Genomic DNA, 19,624 nt, shown 5'->3' with positions numbered 1-19,624 from the left:
GTGGGAGGCCCACCACGGCTCTTGGTGGCACTTTATTCTCTGAGCGTGCTCTTTTGGAATGGATGTTACTTACGATCATCTGTTTTATTCTCTCTATCCAGAGGTTATCGACTGTGGATCTGAGGAAAGCAGATAGTTTCTCATCTAAGGTTCACTGACCTTGTAGCCTCAAAGATTGGTTTTCCGGTTTAGCAAGCTGTACGCTTGGTGTTTTGAATCCTGCTGTGACAGGTTTTTTTGATTTCTGAGGAGTTCTTTTGTAACTTTATTTTTGGCCATGTCGCTCCTTTTCAAGGATGGCCCGATTTCTCTCTGTAGTGGGCGTCTGAGACTGTTGTCCTTTTTTTATGCCCAGGAGTGTGTCTGCATGGTTAGAGGCTTCGCTATCTGAGAGTTACCTTGTGGTGGGGACCTACAGGGTTAAGGTCTCTTACGCCTTTGTTGGGACCTAGTCGAGAAAATGTTTTCCTTTCTGGAAGGTTTCAGCTGTTGTAGCCAGATGGTTAGCTTAGCTGCCTAGCAGGCGGAAGGTTTGCAGTTTGAAACCTGCTGCAGCTACTTGCACCTTGAATGTGTGCTCGCAAGTTGTTTTTATCGGTCTTCCCTTCAGTTTGTTCTGGTTCCTCATCTCCTATTCTAGGCGTGGAGGTCTCCCTTCTGGTGTCGGTAGCAACTAGCTTGTCTGGACTTTCTTCTGGTTTCTAGAGTATCTTCTTCCCCTCTAAAAATGAGCTGGTGAAGGGTTTGTCTAACTAGTTCTTGTATCGAGGGGCTGCCTGACAAGCAAGAAGGTTGCCGATGGACGCAGTTATGGTTCCTTTCTTTGGTATGTTTTCACAGGTAGATTTTCCTATCTGTTGGTACTTGGTTCAGAAATCAAAGTTATTTTGTTAGGGCACTGCCTGCAGCAGGGTTGGCAGGTCTAGTTCCTGCTCCTTTGGGGTCGGATTTGTCCTTCAGGAGTTACATTGGTTTTCCTTTTGTACCTGTACTGGAGGTGGATTTTGAATCTTATTCAAGGACCTGTTTTGCCTGTTGTGGTGTTTCCATGTGTTATAGTTAAGGTGCTGCAACTATTGCAATATGTTTTCCTTCTTGGGTTCTCCCTTCTGATAGGGCTATCCATTGTCCAAGTGGGATAAGATTCTCCTCTTTTTTGGGGGGGGGGGGGGAATCTTACCTTGAAGAGTCTGTCAGACTTTATCAGATTGTTCTGTTTTTTCCTTAAGATCTAAGAGTGCAAGGTTTGGAAGCTGATGAACTTCCTCGTTGGTGGAGGTGTGTGTTTAGCTGACTTTAGGAGACAGCGGGTCACAAGCCTTCTCAGAGGTCTATGACTCGGTTTGAGTGCAGTGACATCTTTGGAGGTCTCTGACATGAGTTAATATGGTTCTGATTGTTGGGCGGCTACTTGGTCCTAACATCCTACATTTTTTTTTCTTCTTTTAGTTTAGCTTCTATGGAAGCCTTCGGGAGTTGTTTTTTTGCAGACTGTGGTGCCCTCAGATTGGGCCGCCTTTTTATTTATCCCTCCTGTTAGCATTCAGTATCCTCTGTAGCTTGGGTATAATTTTTCCACAATGAATGATGAATGCAGCTGTGGGCTTTCCCTGTATTTAGAAGGAAAACATAAATTATGACTTACCAGATAATTTTCTTTCTTTCGAGACAGGGAGAGTCCACAGCTCCCGTCTGTGCTCCCTGGTGGGCGGCCCTAAATTTAAATTGTTTTCTTTCATGTAATTGGCAAGAGTCCATTAGCTAGTGACGTATGGGATATACAATCCTACCAGGAGGGGCAAAGTTGCCCAAACCTCAAAATGCCTATAAATACACCCCTCACCACACCCACAATTCAGTTTTACAAACTTTCCGTCCTATGGAGGTGGTGAAGCAAGTTTGTGCTAAGATTTCTACGTTGACATGCGCTTCTCAGCATTTTGAAGCCCGATTCCTCTCAGAGTACAGCGAATGTCAGAGGGATGTGAAGGGAGTATCACCTATTGAATGCAATGATTTCCCTAACGGGGGTCTATTTCATAGGTTCTCTGTTATCGGTCGTAGAGATTCATCTCCTACCTCCCTTTTCAGATCGACTATATACTCTCATATTCCATTACCTCCTACTGATAACTGTTTCAGTACTGGTTTGGCTATCTGCTATATGTGGATGGGTGTCTTTCGGTAAGTATGTTTATTACTTAAGACACCCCAGCTATGGTTTGGCACTTTATGCATTAATATAAAGTTCTAAATATATGTATTGTACTTCTATTTGCCATGAGTCAGGTTCATGTATTTCCTTGTGCAAACTGTCAGTTTCATATTTGGGGAAAATAAACATATTAAGATTTTTTTTTTCTTACCTGGGGTTTTAGTCTTTTTTTTCTGATTGACTACATTTTTCTTGCAAATTGCAGGCAGTACAAGGCCCGCGAGTGCGCTGAATGCTAGACTTTATTGCATCATTCTTGACACAAGTTTTTTTTTGGCGCGACAGTACGTCCGTTGACGCAAGTTTGTCATTTCCAGCGTCGTAGTTGACGCTGAGTCTTTACACAGGGTTGCGTCGTTGGTGACGCAAGTGTGTCATTTCCGGATGTTGTTGGCCTCCAAAAAAATTTCAGTTACGTTGTGCGTCATACTTGGCACCAAATTTTTCATTAATTTATTGCCCCATTGCTATTTGCCTCCTGCCTTTTTCTATGTCAGAGGGCTATGCTATTTGCGTTTTTCCCCATTCCTGAAACTGTCATATAAGGAAATTGATAATTTTGCTTTATATGTTGTTTTTTTCTTTTACATTTTGCAAGATGTCTCAATCTGATCCTGTCTCAGAAGTATCTGTTGGAACTTTGCTGCCTGACATCGGTTCTACCAAAGCTAAGTGCATTTGTTGTAAGATTGTGGAAATTATATCCCCGAATGTCATTTGTAATAGTTGTCATGATAAACTTTTACATGCAGAGAATGTATCCATCTGTAATAGTACATTGCCAGTTGCAGTTCCTTCAACTTCTAATGTACATGATATACCTATGAATTTTAAAGAATTTGTTACTGATTCTATTCAGAAGGCTTTGTCTGCTTTTCCACCTTCTAATAAACGTTAAAGGTCTTTTAAAACTTCTAATAAAGTTGATGAATTTTCAAATGACCGACAACATAATGATTTATCCTCCCCTGATGAGGATCTCTCTGATTCAGAAGATCCCTCCTCAGATATTGACACTGACAAATCTACTTATTTGTTTAAAATAGAGTATATTCGTTCTTTGTTAAAAGAAGTGTTAATTACTTTGGATATTGAGGAAGCTAGTCCTCTTGACATTAAGACTAGTAAACGTTTAAATGCTGTTTTTAAACCTCCTGTGGTTACTCCAGAGGTTTTTCCTATTCCTGATGCCATTTCTGATATGATTTCTAAGGAATGGAATAAGCCAGGTACTCATTTTATTCCTTCTTGAAGGTTTAACAATTTGTATCCTTTACCAGCAATTTCTATAGAGTTTTGGGAAAAGATCCCCAAAGTTGATGGGGCTATTTCTACTCTTGCTAAACGTACCACTATTCCTATGGAAGATAGTACTTCCTTTTAAGGATCCTTTAGATAGGAAACTTGAATCCTATCTAAGGAAAGCCTATTTATATTCAGGTCATCTTCTCAGGCCTGCAGTTTCTTTGGCTGATATTGCGGCTGCATCAACTTTTTGGTTGGAGAATTTAGCACAACAAGAATTGGATTCTGACATATCTAGCATTGTTCGCTTACTGCAACATGCTAATCATTTTATTTGCTTAAATCTTGGAATGCTGATATGACATCTAAGTCTAGATTATTATCTCTTTCTTTCCAAGGTAATAATTTATTTGGTTCTCAGTTGGATTCTATTATTTCAACTGTTACTGGAGGAAAGGGTTTTTTTCTGCCTCAGGATAAAAAAACCTAAGGGTAAATCTAAGGCTTTTAACCGTTTTCGTTCCATTCGTCAAAATAAGAACAAAAATCTAATCCTTCCCTCAAGGAATCTGTTTTCAATTGGAAGCCTTCCTCAAATTGGAATAAATCCAAGCCTTTTAAAAAACCAAAGTCAGCCCCTAAGTCCGCATGAAGGTGAGGCCCTCATTCCAGCTCAGCTGGTAAGGGGCAGATTAATGTTTTTCAAAGATATTTGGATAAATTATGTCCAAAATCAATGGATTCAGAGCATTGTCTCTCAAGGGTATTGAATAGGATTCAGAGTAAGACCTCCTGTGAGAAGATTTTTTCTCTCACGTATCCCAGCAAATCCAGTAAAAGCTTAAGCTTTCCTGAAGTGTATTTCAGACCTGGAGTCTTCAGGGGTAATCATGCCGGTTCCTTTTCAGGAACAAGGTCTGGGGTTTTATTCAAATCTATTCATTGTCCCAAAGAAGGAAAATTCATTCAGACCAGTTCTGGATCTGAAAATTTTTAATCGTTATGTAAGAATACCAACTTTCAAGATGGTGACTATAAGGACTATTCTGCCTTTTGTTCAGCAAGGACATTTTATGTCTACAATAGAGTTGCAGGATGCATACCTTCATATTCCGATTCATCCAGAACATTATCAGTTCCTGAGAATCTCTTTTCTAGACAAGCATTACCAATTTGTTGCTCTTCCATTTGGCCTAGCAACAGCTCCAAGAATCGTTTCAAAGGTTCTAGGTGCCCTACTCTCTGTAATCGGAGAGCAGGGTATTGCGGTGTTTCCTTATTTGGACGATATCTTGGTACTAGCTCAGTCTTTACGTTCTGCAGAATGTCACACGAATCAACTAGTGTTGTTTCTTCAAAAACATGGTTGGAGGATCAATTTTCCAAAAAGTTTCTTGATTCCTCAGACAAGGGTCACCTTTTTAGGTTTCCAGATAGATTCAGTGTCCATGACTCTGTCTCTAACAGACAAGAGACGTTTGAAATTGGTTGCAGCCTGTCGGCACCTTCAGTCTCAGTCATTCCCCTCAGTGGCTATGTGCATGGAAGTTTTAGGCATCATGACTGCAGCATTGGACGCGATTCCTTTTGCTCGTTTTCACATGAGACCTTTCCAGCTTTGTATGCTGATCAATGGTGCAGGGATTATACAAAGATATCACAGTTAATATCGTTAAATCTCAATGTTCGACACACTCTGACGTGGTGATTAAATCACCAGCGTTTAGTTCAAGGGGCTTCCTTTGTTCGGCTAACCTGGACTGTGATCACTACAGACGCAAGTCTTTCAGGTTGGGGAGCTGTTTGGGGATCTCTGACAGCACAAGGGGTTTGGAAATCTCAAGAGGCGAGATTACCAATCAATATTTTAGAACTCTGTGCAATTCTCAGAGTTCTTCAGTTTTGGCCTCTGTTGAAGAGAGAACCGTTCATTTGCTTTCAGACAGACCATATCACAACTGTGGCATATGTCAATCATCAGGGTGGGACTCACAGTCCTCAAGCTATGAAAGAAGTATCTCGGATACTTGCTTGGGTGGAATACAGCTCCTGTCTAATCTCTGCGGTGCATATCCCAGGTGTAGACAATTGGGAGGCGGATTATCTCAGCCGTCAGACTTTACATCCAGGGGAGTGGTCTCTCCATCCAGATGTGTTTTCTCAGATTGTTCAGATGTGGGGTCTTCCAGAGATAGATCTCATGGCCTCTCATCTAAACAAGAAACTTCCCAGATACCTGTCCAGGTCCAGGGATGTTCAGGCGGAAGCAGTGGATGCGCTAACACTTCCTTGGTGTTATCATCCTGCTTACATTTTCCCGCCTCTAGTTCTTCTTCCAAGAGTGATATCCAAAATCATCATGGAACAATCATTTGTGTTGCTGGTGGCTCCAGCATGGCCACACAGGTTTTGGTATATGGATCTTGTTCTGATGTCCAGTTTACAACCTTGGCCGCTTCCGTTAAGGCCGGACCTACTGTCTCAAGGTCCGTTTTTGCATCAGGATCTCAAATAATTAAATTTGAAGGTATGGAAATTGAACGCTTAGTACTAAGTCATAGAGGTTTCTCTGACTCAGTGATCAATACTATGTTACAAGCTCGTAAATCTGTCTCTAGAAAGATTTATTATCGAGTTTGGAAGACCTACATTTCATGGTGTTCTTCTCATAAATTCTCTTGGCATTCTTTCAGAATCCCTAGAATTTTACAGTTTCTTCAGGATGGTTTGGATAAGGGTTTGTCTGCAAGTTCCTTGAAGGGACAAATCTCTGCTCTTTCTGTTTTATTTCACAGAAAGATTGCTAAACTTCCTGATATTCACTGTTTTGTACAGGCTTTAGTTTGTATTAAGCCCGTCATTAAATCAATTTCTCCTCCTTGGAGTCTTAATTTGGTTTTGAAGGCATTGCAGGCTCCTCCATTTGAGCCTATGCATTCTTTGGACATTAAACTACTTTCTTGGAAAGTGTTGTTCCTTTTGGCCATCTCTTCTGCTAGAAGAGTTTCTGAGCTATCTGCTCTTTCTTGTGAATCTCCTTTTCTGATTTTTCATCAGGATAAGGCGGTTTTGCGGACTAAATTTAAATTTTTACCTAAAGTTGTGAATTCTAACAACATTAGTAGAGAAATTGTTGTACCTTCCTTGTGTCCTAATACTAAGAATTCTTTGGAAAGATCCTTACATTCTTTGGATGTGGTGAGAGCTTTGAAATATTATGTTGAAGCTACTAAAGTTTTCAGGAAGACTTCTATTCTATTTGATATATTTTCTGGTCCTAGGAAAGGTCAGAAGGCTTCTGCCATTTCCTTGGCTTCTTGGTTAAAGCTTTTGATCCATCAAGCTTATTTGGAGTCGGGTCAGGCCCCGCCTCAGAGAATTACAGCTCATTCTACTAGATCAGTCTCCACTTCGTGGGCTTTTAAGAATGAAGTTTCAGTTGATCAAATTTGCAGAGCGGCAACTTGGTCTTCTTTACATACGTTTACTGAATTCTACTGTTTTGATGTATTTGCTTCTTCGGAAGCAGTTTTTGGTAGAAAAGTTCTTCAGGCAACTGTTTCAGTTTGATTCTTCTGCTGATGTTTTAAGTTTTTCTTGTCATTTAAAGAATGAACTTATATTTTGGGTTGTGGATTATTTTTTCAGCGGAAAATGGCTGTTGTTTATTTTTATCCCACCCTCTCTAATGACTCTTGCATGGAGTTCCACATCTTGGGTATTGATATCCCATACGTCACTAGCTCATGGACTCTTGCCAATTACATGAAAGAAAACATAATTTATGTAAGAATTTACCTGATAAATTCATTTCTTTCATATTGGCAAGAGTCCATGAGGCCCACCCTTTTTATGGTGGTTATGTTTTTTTTTTTTGTATAAAGCACAAATTATTTCCAAATTAGTTTGATGTTCTTTACTCCTTTCTTTATCACCCCACTACTTGGCTATTCGTTAAACTGAATTGTGGGTGTGGTGAGGGGTGTATTTACAGGCATTTTGAGGTTTTGGAAACTTTGCCCCTCCTGGTAGGATTGTATATCCCATACGTCACTAGCTCATGGACTCTTGCCAATATGAAAGAAAGAAATTTATCAGGTAAATTCTTACATAAATTGTTTTTCACCCTGATCTTTCTCCTACTGTTCCTTGTTCCCTTGGCAGAATGACTGGGGGATGATGGAAGTGGCGGAGGTATTTGAGCCTTTAGCTGGGGTGTCTTTGCCTCCTCCTGGTGGCCAGGTTCTGTATTCCCACAAGTAAGGAATGCAGCTGTGGACTCTCCCTGTATCAAAGGAAAGAAAATTATCTGTTATAATTTTTTTTTTATTTTTTTATTTAATATGTGGAGAAATTTAACAAGGTTTCAAAACTCCATATTAGCTATTTAATCGCATATAACTTCAAATTACAATAACTTAGTGAGTCTGAAGCATAGAATATAAATGCAGTTTTTTTTTGCGACCCCCCCCCATGCAGCTGTCTTGTGCCAGAAACATTACTTAGAGCTGTAACAAAAATTGTAGCCACTGCATGTGTAATTGTTTAAACAGTGATTATTTATATTACTGTTTTATTATGATTAACACTTAATGTACAGTATATGTACATTTTGCACAGCAAACGTTAGATGGAATGTAGTATTCATGTGTGGTCATTTAGTTAATGTTAGTATAAATGTTCCCAATTCTTCTTTCCAGACTCCAGAAAAGAAGCAGTCTGACTCTTCAAGAGGAAGAAAGAGGAAAGCTGAAAATCAGAATGAAAGCAGTCAAGGTAATAAAAATAGCAAATTAAACACTGGTTTCTTCTGTCTCCATTTAAATTAAGTAACACATTTAAAAGGCTGTTGTAGTGTTGTACAATGCAGAATGATTTGGTCGGTAGTAGGATATCTGTCTTTAAAGTAAAAAACAAGTATAAATGTTCTATTTAAATAATATGCCACCTTTCTTGCTTGGTGTTTAACTCAGGCACAATCCATTTAATAGAATAATAGTTTTGGTTAGATCCGGCAAATCTGGCTTTTTTTTGTCCCCAGCCATGTTGCCTATTGCAGTAAACATCTAAATAAAATATATCCTCTCATATATGGTACATTCTGTCACCGAGACCATTGTCTCTCCTAAATAGCCATTCTGTTGTGGGGTAGAAACACCAAGATTGAGACACACTGCACAAAGTACCGTAAATATAATGTCCTTTTATTGCACTAAAGCAAATTACACATAATGCACATGTTTATACATGATGGTGTGAGATTGCATGTCTAGGGGTGTGTAAATTCAATGAATTGTAAGCTCTTGCTTTCTCACCATTTCTGTGATTGAGCTCACACACTATATAGTGAATTTGCCTGACTTTTGTGGTTTGAGTGAGAACTTAAACAATGGCCTTAACCAAAGATTTTTTTTTTTCTACACATTTAATAATTTGCTGCTATGTCGTTTATTTTCTCACCGTCAAGTATTCTATTTTGATCTTTAAGTATCAAGATCAAGTATGGAAATATCAAGATTATAGTTTCTGGAGAGGTAATGTTCATAAAGGTCATTATAGTGGAAATATTACATGCTCGTTTATGAACGCATGTCATTTTAGGCCCAGCAAGATAGTGTCCCACAAACAACCCACTGTCTAATTGGCATGTGAGGGTCTTTATAGTATTTTTTATGTTACATGAGAGGCAGAGAATTTGAACTTACAGCTTTCCATATAAACTACAGATTTATTTGTATATACAGTGGATATAAAAAGTCTACACACCCCTGTTAAAATGTCAGGTTTTCTGAGTCAAAGATAAATCATTTCAGAACTTTTTCTACCTTTTTAATGTGACCTATAAACTGTTCAACTCAATTGAAAATCAAACTGAAATGTTTTAGGTAAAGGGAAATAAAAATAAAAAACTACAATAATATGGATGCATAAGTGTGAACACTCTTAAACTAATACTTTATTGAAGCACCTTTTGATTTTATTACAGCACTCAGTCTTTTTTGGGTATGAGTTTTTCAGCATGTCACATCTTGACTTGGCAAGATTTGCCCACTCTTCTTTTCAAAAACACTCTAAATCTGTCAGAATGCGAGGGCATCTCCTGTGCACAGCCCTCTTCAGATCACCCCACAGATTTTGAATTGGATTCAGGTGTGGGCTCTGGCTTGGCCATTCCAAAACTTTAATCTTCTTATGGTGAAGCCATTCTTTTGTTGATTTGGATGTATGCTTTGGGTCGTTGTCATGCTGAAAGATGAAGTTCCTCTTCATGTTCAGCTTCCTAGCAGAAGCCTGAAGGTTTTGTGCCAATATTGTCTGGTATTTGGAACTGTTCATTATTCCTTCTACCTTCACTAGGGCCCCAGTTCCAACTGAAGAAAAACAGCCCCAATGCATGATGCTGCCACCACCATGCTTCACTGTGGGTATGGTGTTCTTTTGCTGATATGCAGTGTTTGTTTTTGCGCCAAACATATCTTTTGGAATTATGGCCAAAAAGTTCAACTTTGGTTTCATCAGACCATAACACCTTTTGCAACATGCTTTTGGGAAACTTCAGATGTGTTTCTCCAACATAGGTGTGTCCGGTCCACGGCGTCATCCTTACTTGTGGGATATTCTCTTCCCCAACAGGAAATGGCAAAGAGCCCAGCAAAGCTGGTCACATGATCCCTCCTAGGCTCCGCCTTCCCCAGTCATTCTCTTTGCCGTTGCACAGGCAACATCTCCACGGAGATGGCTCAGAGTTTTTTGGTGTTTAAAAGCATCATCAGATTGGCTTATGAGACTGCCGGACGGCAGCCTCCTGAAAGAATCACAGCTCATTCCACTAGGGCTGTGGCTTCCACATGGGCCTTCAAGAACGAGGCTTCTGTTGATCAGATATGTAAGGCAGCGACTTGGTCTTCACTGCACACTTTTACCAAATTTTACAAATTTGATACTTTTGCTTCTTCTGAGGCTATTTTTGGGAGAAAGGTTTTGCAAACCGTGGTGCCTTCCATCTAGGTGACCTGATTTGCTCCCTCCCATCATCCGTGTCCTAAAGCTTTGGTATTGGTTCCCACAAGTAAGGATGACGCCGTGGACCGGACACACCTATGTTGGAGAAAACAGAATTTATGTTTACCTGATAAATTACTTTCTCCAACGGTGTGTCCGGTCCACGGCCCGCCCTGGTTTTTTAATCAGGTCTGATGATTTAATTTCTCTAACTACAGTCACCACGGTATCATATGATTTCTCCTATGCAAATATTCCTCCTTTACGTCGGTCGAATGACTGGGGAAGGCGGAGCCTAGGAGGGATCATGTGACCAGCTTTGCTGGGCTCTTTGCCATTTCCTGTTGGGGAAGAGAATATCCCACAAGTAAGGATGACGCCGTGGACCGGACACACCGTTGGAGAAAGTAATTTATCAGGTAAACATAAATTCAGTTTTTTTGCAAAATTTAGCCAGGCGTGAATGTTTTTTTTTTTTTTTGTAAGAAAAGTCTTCCGTATTGCCACCCTATCCCATAGCCCAGACATATGAAGAATACGGGAGATTGTTGTCACATGTACCACACAGCCAGTACTTGCCAGATATTCCTGCAGCTCCTTTAATGTTGCTGTAGGCCTCTTGGCAGCCTCCCAGACCAGTTTTCGTCTCGTCTTTTCATCAATTTGAGGGACATCCAGTTCTTGGTAATGTCACTGTTGCACCACATTTTCTTCACTTGATGATGACTGTCTTCACTGTGTTCCATGGTATATCTAATGCCTTGAAAATTCTTTTTCTCTTGTTAAGTGTATCCAGTCCACAGATCATCCATTACTTGTGGGATATTCTCCTTCCCAACAGGAAGTTGCAAGAGGATCACCCACAGCAGAGCTGCTATATAGCTCCTCCCCTCACTGCCATATCCAGTCATTCTCTTGCAACTCTCAACAAAGATGGACGTAGTAAGAGGAGAGTGGTGTATTATAGTTAGTTTTTTAACTTCAATCAAAAGTTTGTTATTTTTAAATGGTACCGGAGTGTACTGTTTCATCTCAGGCAGCATTAGAAGAAGAATCTGCCTGTGATTTCTATGATCTTAGCAGAAGTAACTAAGATCCACTGCCGTTCTCACATATTCTGAGGAGTGAGGTAACTTCAGAGGGGGAATGGCGTGCAGGTTTTCCTGCAATAAGGTATGTGCAGTTAATATATTTCTAGGGATGGAATTTGCTAGAAAAATGCTGCTGATACCGGATTAATGTAAGTTGAGCCTTAAATGCAGTGATAGCGACTGGTATCAGGCTTATTAACAGAGATACATACTCTTATAAAAGTGTAATATAAAACCTTTGCTGGCATGTTAATCGTTTTTATATATGTTTGGTGACAAAACTTATTGGGGCCTAGTTTTTTTCCACATGGCTGGCTTGATTTTTGCCTAGAAACAGTTTCCTGAGGCTTTCCACTGTTGTAATATGAGTGGGAGGGGCCTATTTTAGCGCTTTTCTGCGCAGCTAGAATTACAGACTGAGACACTCGGCTACCTTCTGCATGATACAGGACATCTCTGAAGGGCTCAAAAGGCTTCAAAAGTCGTGTTTGAGGAGGGTAACAACCACAGTAGACTGTGGCAGTTGTTGTGACTGTGTTTTAAAAACGTTTTTGACATTTATTATTCCGTTTTTGGTATTAAGGGGTTAATCATCCATTTGCAAGTGGGTGCAATGCTCTGCTGACTTGTTACATACACTGTAAAAATTTCGATAGTGTAACTGCCTTTTTTCACTGTTTCAAATTTTGTCAAAATTTGTTTCTCTTAAAGGCACAGTAACGTTTTTTATATTGCTTGTTAACTTGCTTTAAAGGGTTTTCCAAGCTTGCTAGTCTCATTGCTAGTCTGTACAAACATGTCTGAAACAGAGGATACTTGTTCATTATGTTTAAAAGCCATGGTGGAGCCCCATAGGAGAATGTGTACTAAATGTATTGATTTCACCTTAAACAGTAAAGATCAGTCTTTATCTATAAAAGAATTGTCACCAGAGGGGTCTGTCGAGGGGGAAGTTATGCCGACTAACTCTCCCCACGTGTCGGAGCCTTCGCCTCCCGCTCAAGGGACGCACGCTAATATGGCGCCAAGTACATCAGGGACGCCCATAGCGATTACTTTGCAGGACATGGCTGCAATCATGAATAATACCTTGTCAGAGGTATTATCCAGATTGCCTGAATTGAGAGGCAAGCGCGATAGCTCTGGGGTTAGGCGAGATACAGAGCGCGTAGATGCTGTAAGAGCCATGTCTGATACTGCGTCACAATATGCAGAACCTGAGGATGGAGAGCTTCAGTCTGTGGGTGACGTCTCTGAATCGGGGAGACCTGATTCAGAGATTTCTAATTTTAAATTTAAGCTTGAGAACCTCCGTGTATTGCTTGGGGAGGTATTCGCTGCTCTGAATGACTGTGACACAATTGCAGTGCCAGAGAAATTGTGTAGGCTGGATAAATACTATGCAGTGCCGGTGAGTACTGATGTTTTTCCAATACCTAAAAGGCTTACAGAGATTATTAGTAAGGAGTGGGATAGGCCCGGTGTGCCCTTTTCCCCACCTCCTATATTTAGAAAAATGTTTCCAATAGATGCCACTACACGGGACTTATTGCAGACAGTCCCTAAGGTGGAGGGAGCAGTTTCTACTTTAGCAAAGCGTACCACTATCCCGGTTGAGGACAGTTGTGCTTTTTCAGATCCAATGGATAAAAAATTAGAGGGTTACCTTAAGAAAATGTTTATTCAAGGTTTTATTTTACAGCCCCTTGCATGCATTGCGCCTGTCACTGCTGCGGCGGCATTCTGGTTTGAAGCCCTGGAAGAGGCCATCCATACAGCTCCATTGACTGAAATTGTTGACAAGCTTAGAACACTTAAGCTAACTACCTCATTTGTTTCTGATGCCATTGTTCATTTGACTAAACTAACGGCTAAAAATTCCGGATTCGCCATCCAGGCACGTAGGGCGCTATGGCTCAAATCCTGGTCAGCTGATGTGACTTCAAAGTCTAAATTACTCAATATTCCTTTCAAGGGGCAGACCTTATTCGGGCCTGGTTTTGAAAGAAATTATTGCTGACATTACTGGAGGTAAGGGTCATACCCTTCCTCAAGACAGGGCCAAATCAAAGGCCAAACAGTCTAATTTTCGTGCCTTTCGAAATTTCAAGGCAGGTGCAGCATCAACTTCCTCTGCTTCAAAACAAGAGGGAACTTTTGCTCAATCCAAGCAGGCCTGGAAACCTAACCAGTCCTGGAACAAGGGCAAGCAGGCCAGAAAGCCTGCTGCTGCCTCTAAGACAGCATGAAGGAGCGGCCCCCTATCCGACAACGGATCTAGTAGGGGGCAGACTCTCTCTCTTCGCCCAGGCGTGGGCAAGAGATGTTCAGGATCCCTGGGCGTTGGAGATCATATCTCAGGGATATCTTCTGGACTTCAAAGCTTCTCCTCCACAGGGGAGATTTCACCTTTCAAGATTATCTGCAAACCAGATAAAGAAAGAGGCATTCCTAAGCTGCGTACAAGATCTTGTAATGGGAGTGATCCATCCAGTTCCGCGGACGGAACAAGGACAGGGTTTTTATTCAAATTAGTTTGTGGTTCCCAAAAAAGAGGGAACCTTCAGACCAATTTTGGATTTAAAGATCCTAAACAAATTCCCCAGAGTTCCGTCATTCAAGATGGAAACTATTCAAACCATTTTACCCATGATCCAAGAGGGTCAGTAAATGACCACAGTGGACTTAAAGGATGCTTACCTTCACATTCCGATTCACAAGAATCATCATCAGTTCCTGAGGTTTGCCTTTCTAGACAGGCATTACCAATTTGTAGCTCTTCCATTCGGGTTGGCTACAGCCCCAAGAATTTTTACAAAGGTTCTGGGCTCACTTCTGGCGGTCCTAAGACCGTGAGGCATAGCGGTGGCTCCGTATCTAGACGACATCCTGATACAGGCGTCAAGCTTTCAAATTGCCAAATCTCACACAGAGATAGTTCTGGCATTCCTGAGGTCGCATGGGTGGAAAGTGAACGAAGAAAAGAGTTCTCTATCTCCTCTCATAAGGGTTTCCTTCCTAGGGACTCTAATAGATTCTGTAGAAATGAAAATTTACCTGACGGAGTCCAGGTTATCAAAACTTCTAAATGCTTGCCGTGTTCTTCACTCCATTCCGCGCCCCACGGTGGCTCAGTGCATGGAAGTAATCGGCTTAATGGTAGCGGCGATGGACATAGTGCCATTTGCACGCCTGCATCTCAGACCGCTGCAATTATGCATGCTCAGTCAGTGGAATGGGGAATACACAGATTTGTCCCCTCTACTAAATCTGGATCAGGAAACCAGAGATTCTCTTCTCTGGTGGTTATCTCGGGTCCATCTGTCCATGGGTATGACCTTTCGCAGACCAGATTGGACGATTGTAACAACAGATGCCAGCCTTCTAGGTTGGGGTGCAGTCTGGAACTCCCTGAAGGCTCAGGGTACATGGACTCAGGAGGAGAAACTCCTCCCAATAAACTGGAGTTAAGAGCAATATTCAATGCTCTTCTAGCTTGGCCTTAGCTAGCAACACTGAGGTTCATCAGATTTCAGTCGGACAACATCACGACTGTGGCTTACATCAACCATCAAGGGGGAACCAGGAGTTCCCTAGCGATGTCAGAAGTCTCCAAGATAATTCGCTGGGCAGAGACTCACTCTTGCCACCTGTCAGCGATCCATATCCCAGGTGTAGAGAACTGGGAGGCGGATTTTCTAAGTCGTCAGACTTTTCATCTGGGGGAATGGGAACTCCATCCGGAGGTGTTTGCTCAATTGGTTCTCTGTTGGGGCAAATCAGAATTTGATCTCATGGCGTCTCTCCAGAATGCCAAGCTTACTTGTTACGGATCCAGGTCCAGGGACCCAGAAGCGGCACTGATAGATGCTCTAGCAGCGCCTTGGTTCTTCAACCTGGCTTGTGTTTCCACCGTTTCCTCTGCTCCCTCGTCTGATTGCCAAAATCAAACAGGAGAGAGCATCGGTGATATTGATAGCGCCTGCGTGGCCACGCAGGACCTGGTATGCAGACCTAGTGGACATGTCATCCTTTCCACCATGGACTCTGCCTCTGAAACAAGACCTTCTAATACAAGGTCCTTTCAGTCATCCGAATCTACTTTCTCTGAGACTGACTGCATGGAGATTGATCGCTTGATCCTATCAAAGCGTGGCTTCTCCGAGTCAGTAATTGATACCTTAATACAGGCACGAAAGCCTGTCACCAGGAAAATTTACCACAAGATATGGCGTAAATATCTTCATTGGTGTGAATCCAAGAATTACTCATGGAGTAGGGTTAGGATTCCTAGGATATTGTCCTTCCTCCAAGAGGGTTTGGACAAAGGATTATCAGCTAGTTCTTTAAAGGGACAGATTTCTGCTCTGTCTATTCTTTTACACAAGCGTCTGGCAGAAGTTCCAGACGTTCAGGCATTTTGTCAGGCTTTAGTTAGAATTAAGCCTGTGTTTAAACCTGTTGCTACTCCATGGAGCTTAAACTTGGTTCTTAAAGTTCTTCAAGGGGTTCCGTTTGAACCCCTTCATTCTATTGATATCAAACTTCTTTCATGGAAAGTTCTTTTTCTGATGGCTATTTCCTCGGCTCTAAGAGTCTCGGAGTTATCTGCCTTACATTGTGATTATCTGAATGAAAGATCAGATAAGGAGAAAGTTGTTATGCGTACAAAACCTGGGTTTTTACCTAAGGTGGTTTCTAACAAGAATATCAATCAAGAGATTGTTGTTCCATCATTATGTCCTAATCCTTCTTCAAAGAAGGAACGTCTTTTGCATAATCTAGACGTAGTCCGTGCCTTGAAGTTTTACTTACAGGCTACTAAAGATTTTCGCCAAACATCTAACCTGTTTGTCGTTTACTCTGGACAGAGGAGAGGTTAAAAGGCCTCGGCAACCGCTCTTTCTTTTTGGCTTCGGAGTATAATCCGTTTAGCCTATGAGACTGCTGGACAGCAGCCTCCTGAAAGGATCACAGCTCATTCTACTAGAGCTGTGGCTTCCACCTGGGCCTTTCAAAATGAGGCCTCTGTTGAACAGATTTGCAAGGCTGCAACTTGGTCTACGCTTCATACTTTTTCCAAATTTTCCAAATTTGATACTTTTGCTTCTTCGGAGGCTGTTTTTGGGAGAAAGGTTCTACAGGCAGTGGTTCCTTCCGTTTAAGTTCCTGCCTTGTCCCTCCCATCATCCGTGTACTTTAGCTTTGGTATTGGTATCCAAGTAAGTAATGGATGATCCGTGGACTGGATACACTTAACAAGAGAAAACATAATTTATGCTTACCTGATAAATTTATTTCTCTTGTAGTGTATCCAGTCCACGTCCCGCCCTGTCCTTTTCAGGCAGGTCTAAATTATAATTAAACTACAGTCACCACTGCACCCTATGGTTTCTCCTTTCTCGGCTTGTTTCGGTCGAATGACTGGATATGGCAGTGAGGGGAGGAGCTATATAGCAGCTCTGCTGTGGGTGATCCTCTTGCAACTTCCTGTTGGGAAGGAGAATATCCCACAAGTAATGGATGATCCGTGGACTGGATACACTACAAGAGAAATAAATTTATCAAGTAAGCATTAATTATGTTTTTACCCTTCTCTTGACTGATACCTTTTAACAATGAGATCCCTTTGATGCTTTAGATGCTCTCTGCGGACCATGGCTTTTGCTGTAGGATGTGACTAACAAAATGTCAGGAAAGACCAACTAGAACAGCTGAACTTTATTTGGGGTTAATCAGAGGCACTGATTTTCAACCTTTTTTTTGCCGTGGCACACTTTTTTACATTAAAAAACCACCATCCCAAAATGTTACAAAATCACACATCGTAGCCTAATACAGTGTGTGTGTGTGTATATATATATATATATATATATATATATATATATATATATATATACCTACATACATACACATGTGCTGTCATGCCTCCTACAAACTATACACGACATATTGACATTCATTCAAAAACAATCATAATGATTGTCAGAATAAGAAAACAAGCTAAATTTTAAAAATTTGTCACACTGTTGTCAGTTTGCCGCGGCACACCTGAGGATCTCTCTCGGCACACTAGTGTGCCACGGTACACTGGTTGAAAAACACTGCTTTAAATGATGACAGGTGTGTACTGACTCCTATTTAACATGATTTTAAATGTGATTGCTTCTTTCTGAACACAGCTACATCCCCAGTTATAAAAGGGTGTTCACACTTATGCAACCATATTTTTTTATTTTTATTTTCCTTTACTTAAAAGATTTCAGTTTGTTTTTCAATTGAGTTGTTCAGTTTATAGGTCACATATTAAAGGTGGAAAAAGTTCTGAAATGATTTATCTTTGTCTCATTTTTTTACATCACAGAAACCTGACATTTTAACAGGGGTGTGTAGACTTTTTATATCCACTGTGTGTGTGTGCGTGTGTATGTGTGTGTGTGTATATATATATATATATATATATATATATATATATATATATATATATATATATATATATATATATATATATATATATCCTGATACCAGTGCTAAATAAGTGATAAACATTAAATTTGTAATATTTGAAAGATTGTGTGGTTAACCACATGCTAAAAGCATCAATATTTCTCACTGTATTCCTGCTTACCAACTTTTCCTGTCGTCCCCTACCTAATTCTGAAAAACTTAAAAAGAAAAATTAAATTAAAAAAAAATGTATATAAAAATGTATATAAAAAAAATGTATATATAATTAAAATTGATCAATCATATTTTGACAATATTTTGCTGTACTTAAAGGGACACTCAAGTAAAAATAAACAAATATGATTCAGAAAGAGAATGCAGTTTTAAGGCACTAGATCCTACTGAGCATGTGCACAAGATGGGAGCATGAACTTACTGAGCTTGTGCACAACCTCACTAGTCTGTGATTGGCTAATGTATGTCACATGATACAGGGGACCAGAAAATAGAGGGGGAAAAAAATCTGCTTTCTTTCATGTAATTGGCAAGAGTCCATGAGCTAGTGACGTATGGGATATACAATCCTACCAGGAAGGGCAAAGTTTCCTAAACCTCAAAATGCCTATAAATGCACCCCTCACCACACCCCTCACCACACCCACAATTCAGTTTTACAAACTTTGCCTCCTATGGAGGTGGTGAAGTAAGTTTGTGCTAAGATTTCTACGTTGATATGCGCTTCTCAGAATTTTGAAGCCCGATTCCTCTCAGAGTACAGTGAATGTCTGAGGGATGAGAAGGGAGTATCACCTATTGAATGCTATGGTTTTCCTCACAGGGATCTATTTCATAGGTTCTCTGTTATCGGTTGTAGAGATTCATCTCCTACCTACCTTTTCAGATTGACGATATACTCTCATATTCCATTACCTCTACTGATAACAGTTTCAGTACTGGTTTGGCTATCTGCTATATGTGGATGGGTGTCTTTTGGTAAGTATGTTTTCATTACTTAAGACACAGTCAGCTATGGTTTGGCACTTTATGTATTTATATAAAGTTCTAAATATATGTATTGTACTTATATTTGCCATGATTCAGGTTTTCAGTATATTTCATTTTGCAGACTGTCAGTTTCATATCTGGGAAATGTTTTTTTATGAAAATGTATTTCTTACCTGGTGTATAGTCTCTTTTTCAAATTGACTGCCTTTTAATTCGCGGGCAGAATTAGGCTTGCGAGGGCGCAAAATGACAAAGTTTATTGCGTTAATCTTGGCGTGAGAGTTTTTGGCGCAAAGTTACGTTCATTGACGCAAATTCGTCATTTTCAACGTCTTAGTTGACGCCAAGTCCTTCACAAGGTTGAGAGACGTTTTTGGCGCCAAAAAATATTTATTTTACAAAGATATGACGAGTCCACAGATTTCATCCATGTGGGATTTATCCTCCTGCTAACAGGAAGTGGCAAAGAGCACCACAGCAGAGCTGTATATATATAGCTCCTCCCTTCCCTCCCAACCCAGTCATTCTCTTTGCCTGTGTTAGTAATAGGAAGAGGTAAAGTGAGGTGTTAGATTTAGATTCTTCAATCAAGAAGTTTTTTATTTTAAAATGGTACTGG

General features: G+C 40.6%; 1 protein-coding gene across 1 annotated transcript in view; it reads left to right on the top strand.

The window, feature by feature from the left end:
• TLK1 (tousled like kinase 1) overlaps positions 1 to 19,624 on the top strand; it is a 725,439-nt gene that overhangs the window by 321,597 nt on the left and 384,218 nt on the right. Inside the window, 1 exon segment of the mRNA XM_053698426.1 lies at positions 8,161 to 8,236. Coding sequence (XP_053554401.1) covers positions 8,161 to 8,236 — 76 coding nt within the window.

Source organism: Bombina bombina, chromosome 1 (assembly GCF_027579735.1).
Source record: "Bombina bombina isolate aBomBom1 chromosome 1, aBomBom1.pri, whole genome shotgun sequence".
In the NCBI taxonomy this organism is placed as follows: Eukaryota; Metazoa; Chordata; class Amphibia; order Anura; family Bombinatoridae; genus Bombina; species Bombina bombina.
This window is presented reverse-complemented; position numbering and strand designations above follow the sequence as displayed.